The 6,000-nt window shown below is 50.0% G+C and overlaps 1 protein-coding gene across 2 annotated transcripts in view; it reads left to right on the plus strand.

Annotated features, from left to right (window-relative positions):
- The window catches only part of LOC149340271 (nephrin-like), a 382,817-nt gene extending 377,238 nt beyond the window's left edge, over positions 1-5,579 (plus strand). For both annotated transcript variants that reach the window (XM_089549015.1, XM_089549013.1), the window contains 4 exons: positions 1,558-1,655; positions 2,504-2,628; positions 3,228-3,437; positions 5,442-5,579. In XM_089549015.1, coding sequence (XP_089405141.1) covers positions 1,558-1,655; positions 2,504-2,628; positions 3,228-3,437; positions 5,442-5,492 — 484 coding nt within the window. In that variant the 3' untranslated portion in view covers positions 5,493-5,579. The remainder of the gene's footprint in view (positions 1-1,557; positions 1,656-2,503; positions 2,629-3,227; positions 3,438-5,441) is intronic.
- The last annotated feature ends 421 nt before the right edge of the window (positions 5,580-6,000 follow it).

Consider the following 6,000-nt stretch of genomic DNA (forward strand, 5'->3'; position numbering starts at 1 on the left):
TATTGCTGGAAGCAACTTTCAATTTATTTTTTTATTTATTGCTTTCCTTCAGGCCATGCGCCATTGGCAAGAGTGAGAGGGAGGGTAGATGTGGTCTCCTCCGCACCACTGCTGTATTGCGGGAACACGCAAGATAAGAAAAAAAAAAAAAATCAAAGTAACTGCTGTGCGAGCGCGTCTTAACATTGGTCACGCCTTTAAGCTGGTTGGTTGGTTGGTTTATGGGGTTTAACGTCCCAAAGCGACTAAGGCTATGAGAGACGCCGTAGTGGAGGGCTCCGGAAATTTCGGCCACCTGGGGTTCTTTAACGTGCACTGACATCGCACAGTACACGGGCCTCTAGAATGTCTCCTCCAAAGAAATTCAACCGCCGCGCCGGGATCGAACCCGCGTCTTTCGGGTCAGTAGCCAAGTACCATAACCACTGAGACACCGCGGCGGCACGCCTTTAAGCGTGGACGTTACCGGCGCACAGCGCCACCGTCGCACAGTACCATCGATTCGTACACACAGAACATCAGAGTTAGGCTTAGCGATTTTAAAACAAAAGGGAACAGTGATGAGAGTACAGGAAATCGGTTTTTCATGGTTGTTACGCGATAAAAATATAAAGACAACAATTGTCCGTATATTAAGCAAGAAAAGTATAATTTTACCTAGTGCGCTTTGGCTGTATTGCGGTATCCCTAGCCTATTTCATTTGTTAGAAATCTCGTGTCAAACCTGTGCTCCACTGTATCCGCTTCGCAATTTCCATCTGATTCTTTACATTCACGGATGAAAGACTACGACGATCGGTGGAAAAATTCTGCACGCTGCGGTGCAGAGGTTGCGTGTGGGCTCCCTGTGGTGTAGAGTGTTAGGTGACGCTGATAAATGTTCCTCTTCGACATTTCGCTAGCCATTGCATGATCTTACCCCCATGCCAGAGCTGCATTCAACGAGGGATGAGTTTTGCGTCCATCTTCGCGGTCTTGCGTCAGTAATGAGAAAAATTACTGCCCCAGTAATTGCGTGTATTGCGTGAGTTGCAAGTCGGGGAATAAATATTTCGGAGCAGGGACGTGCCCCAGGATCCCTACACACAAATGTAGTCTAAAAACACTAGCGTGTCTAGAGCTTAGACTTAAGCATACATGAAAACCGCTGTGACTGAACTGATGTCTAGTAATTTAGCAAATTATGGCCACAATTATACTCTCACCTCGAGGCCGCTTAGTAGCATAATTTACGAGCAAAAATGGCTTTTCTACACGACTCATGGTTTACCTTCTAAAATTTGTATGAAATCTCGATTTTTGATCACCATTTATGATGCAAAGCAAATATTTCCATTCCTTCACGCGTACTGAATCTAAGTTGGGAAATACATGACATGCCTTTAAATCGACGCTCTGTGTTTGATGAGACATGCCTGGTTTAGGGGCCTGTGCGTGTGCGTGCAAATGTGGCTCATTGGAAATGTGCGTGTACTAACTGCCCTGCATCCGGCTTTCCCTTCCGTCTCCTTCTGTTTTGTGTTTCGTTTGTTTTGGTTTTCCGGCTTTGGTGCGCAGGTCTCAGACCCTGCTGCGTAAAGGCGTCGTCGTGGAGGATACCAGCGAGGGCGATATCAAGGACCCGGATATCATACCGCCGAAGACGGACTTAGAGGGTTCGTTACCAAATGCTCATACCATGTTATTCTTAGCCTCGTTCGACCGATGTGGCCAGCTGAGGAGAGCACTTGCCGGTTACTTCTCGTTGTTTGTGATACGTCTTCTGTAATGTTGACGAGGATGTTCCCGATAATTTGCCCCCCACCCACCTTCCTCAAAACTTTCATAATGAGAAATATCTGAATAAACAAGAGTATTTTGAAACGAATTAAAAAATACTCGACTGGAATTTTTCCAACATGACTGGAATGCATCGATTTGCTATGAAAGCTATAGGAAAGAATTGGTAGGGTGTATCTGAGCACAAACAAGGCAAATGCGTATGAGCTCTCGGCTCTCCAGTTCAATGGCGCAGGAGTTTCCGCGACTACGCGAACCTTTCGGTAGATATAATTTTTAGCATAAACTTCGCAATGTTCGTGTACGCGACTTGTTAGTGTGCCTGTCAACTTTTCATAGAGAGCTGTGCGTAGTTCGGACCGTGAGCGTACGAACTCTCTTTGCATGGCAGACAGAAGCGTATATTGGAGTACTGATAGAAGCTCCTACGCTGTTTACGGTTATGAGTGGCTATAATTTACTGCAGGCCTTTATTGTGAGTTTTAATTTAGCCTGTCATTGAGGAAAACACGTGAAACGCAAGAATTTATGCATGGCGAAGAGAATGAGTAGACGAAAAATCCTATTTTAGGTTACACATTGGGTGAAAGCAGCATTCGCGGCAGGCTTCTTTATATTGGCAATAGAGGAAGGGTATGTTTTGAGAGCTGAATGTTTGAAAATTTGAAAACTGAATGTTTTCTAACACCCTCTGCGAGTTTGTATCTCGATTTCTCTACTGCAGATCCAGAGTGGGTCTTCCGGCAACTGAACGGATCCAATGGTAGGATACGCCAGGACGTGGGGATTTCCAAAGGCGGCATGATGTACGGCACACTGCCAAACGTCAAGGTCCAGATACCGCCCCAGGTGCGTGCCTCAACGTTTCCTTCCTTGTGCTTATATTTTGTCTAGTTCGCCATCAGTTACGGTGCAGATCAGGCAGAAATATTGTAGCTCGACTGTTTATTTTTAAAAAAAGGCGCAAAGAAAATTTTAAATACTGGTAAACGCGCCGTGCGGGTATCCTCAAAATGGTACATATGAGAAACTGAAGCAAAATGCGAGCAACTTTGGATACATCTATTATAAAAACAAAGGTATGAGACAGTACAATTTATAATATGAGCTAGATTCATTGAACTACTTTCGGCACCAGATGTACCTGATGAGATGTTTTCTGCATTTATATGGGGTACGTCCCAAAACTAGTTCTCGCGGGGGAATTTTTTCTCTCTGAACCAAATAAGATGATCAGCCGACAAAGCAAATGAAGCGATTTATAGAAATTAACTTCAGCGAGTAGGAAAGCAGCGAATACAATTTAACTATGGCGCAGCAAGTATTTCAGCAGAAACCCACGATTTTTCTCGCTTCGGCTGCTGACTTAACACGCGAAAAGAGAATGAGGAATAGACAAAATCACTACCTTTCTCACCTCTTTCTTCCGGTATGTCCATCTTTTACAGCAGTTCCGCGACGACATGATGTACCGGGAGCGGTACTACCCGGGCAGTGGGATGGGTGGCGACCTGGACAGCAGTCCCGGCGAGCGGCAGCGAAGCGGCGGAACGTTCCGGCCCCAGGGCAGCATGCCTGACCCGGATGAAGTGGACCGGATGATCGCTTCTTCCAAGGCACCCGTGCACACAGCGACCCTCATGCGCAGGAGCCCACAGGTGTGTCTCGCCATCGGTTGTTTTCACGAAATGCAGGCAGCTTGCGCCGTCAGATGTCACAATGCGCAAACCGAGCAGTGGCCTTCCTGTACGTCCTACAGCGTGCGACGCAGGTTTAGATATGTCCTGTTCCATCGTTTCTTTTTTTTTACTTTAATAGATTGAATACCCGTTCGCGGCTCGCGTTGCTTTCCAGGATACATAAAAAAACTATGCCTTGGGTCGCTGCGCATCTTAAGTGTATTTCTTTAGGCTCATTGCGCGTGTTTAGTAAAGCAAATACCAAATTTCCGTGTAGAGCCGCTGCTCAGAATGTTTCGCGTAGTCCCTTACTTCACCCGCTCCTTAGCCTTGCTGCCGCTTGTATGCATCTGATTTCTTGCGCGCAACGAACAGGCACAGGTACAGCAGCGCCTCATCCTTCCGTGATCGAATTTAGGCCTATCTTCGCTACATAAATGGCGCAAACCATTTCGATCGCATGCATCTTGTCAGCTTCGTGATAGTGTTGGGGTCGGTTTCTGCATGACTGTAGGCGTTTGGGTGAAAGCTTTCTTTGTGGGTGACGGATGTCACTGAAACCACGCACATTATAGGGTGACACATCAAGTAGTAACCATGATACTTCACCCTCAAAAGGAGCTGTTGACTGGCATCGTTCTGTAGATCTACTCGCTTTTTGTGCTTGCATAGAACAACCAGCACTCCTCTTATCAGACGTCAAATCAAAAAGTCTGACTATCTCGTCATCGAGAGTAGACGCAAGCATGAAATGGACTGCAGAAAGGCGTAGCGCGTTCCAGGACGGCTCATCGATACTGACCGCTTCACTCGAGTCTTGGGGAGCATCCCACATCAGTCGCTTTTCTTTCCTAAGCTTTCCTTCGCGAGCGTCAGCGCGCTCCTCTTTTTTTGCCACTTTTTGTGTATGGCGGCCCGCGCGGCCGGAGCTGATCACTTGCCGTGCTGATGGATGGCGCCAAGGGACCTGTGTAGCCGGCGCGCGCATTTCCTAGTAACGGCAATTCACGCGTCACTGTCGCCTTGCTAACTAAGTGCCACCAGGACTGCGCGTGTGCCACTCTGGCCGCACAGCAGAACTTCTTCGCTCCGCACGCTATCTTTTACCAGCAGGGAACCATGAAGACGCTGTTTTTGATGCATACGTTGCGCCGGCGGCAGCGCAACTCGTAAACACCAGGGAGCGTGTAAACTGAAAGTTTAAATGAAAATGAAATTAGTTTTCAGGAAAGGAAATGGCACAGTAACTGTCGCACATATCTCGGTGGACACCCGGACCGCGCCGTAAGAGGAGGGATAAAGGAGGGAGCGAAATAAGAAAGGAAGAAAGAGGTGCCGTAGTAGAGGTCTCCGGGATAATTTCGACTACCTGGGGACCTTTAACGTGTACTGACATCGCAGAGCACACGGGCGCCCTTTGTTACGAAAGCAACACTACGCGAGTCGCCGAGCCATTTCGCGGAGCTGACGAAAGACCATACTGCGCATGCGGTTGTATGCAGTGACCTCACACGGCGCACAGCTGACGCGCCGCCGCCATCGCTGCGCGGGTGACTCAAAGGGGCCGCCGCCGCGCTCGCCAGTGGCGCATGCGCAGTAGCGGCACATAGCTAGCGTGCCGGGGCCGCCGCCGCTTCCGTGCGCTCTCGTTCTCCTCTCTCTCTCCTCGTTGTTTTCGCAATCCTCCAGGTTTAACCAGAGCTAAACCACTGCCAATTTTTTTGTTTCGCCTGCATCGAAACGCTGCCGCCGTGGTCGGGTTCGAACCCGTCGTTTATGTTCGGCTCAATGTACTCCATCGTTCTGACGCCTATAGGTCACCCGCGACATGGCGACAACGAGGGCTCAAACCATTTCATGGTTAAAAATAAATGTTGACATTAACGCTCGCGTCTACAGCGCTTATGTGCGTTCTAAAAGATCGTCTACACCACGCCTTTCGTGCCGTATTTTGAGAAAGTAAGAGTTTATTATTCTGCGCAGCGGCGCGACACCCCCGAGCGGGAGCGGCGCACCATCTCGACGCCCGTCTGACAAGCGGAGGTCCCGTTCGGGCAGGCTGCGTATGGCGCTGAGGACGAGCCCGGACCACCATTCTGCCCGAACGATGCCTCCGCCGCCGAATGCCCGGACGACGAGCCCTCTGTGATTGCCGCTGCGGCCACCTCCTCCAGGAGGCGCCACCCTCTTCGCGACAACACCGCCAGTGCCTTCTCCAGCCAACAGAGACGCTACCCCGCTGCCGCGGCCGAGAGCTTCGAACTCGGCACGCGCCGACGCCGGGACAGTGCGTCTTCCACGGACTCTTACATGTCCTGGAGTGCGGGACAGTCCGCCGCTACCACCGCCAGACCTCGTGGCTCTCACGAGCAAGAGATGCTTCGCCACCACAGGCAGACGTGGCTGGGAGCCACTCTCCCTCGTGGCGGCTACTCCCAGACGCAACCGCAGCCGCAGCCTCAGCCGATGCAGGAGCGGCGAAACTCCTTCGGAGACGAAGGTCCTCGCTACGAGAACACGGCCTTCCTCCGACAGCTCCAGC

Source organism: Amblyomma mixtum, chromosome 6 (genome assembly GCF_055824585.1).
Source record: "Amblyomma mixtum isolate Tamu chromosome 6, ASM5582458v1, whole genome shotgun sequence".
NCBI lineage: Eukaryota > Metazoa > Arthropoda > Arachnida > Ixodida > Ixodidae > Amblyomma > Amblyomma mixtum.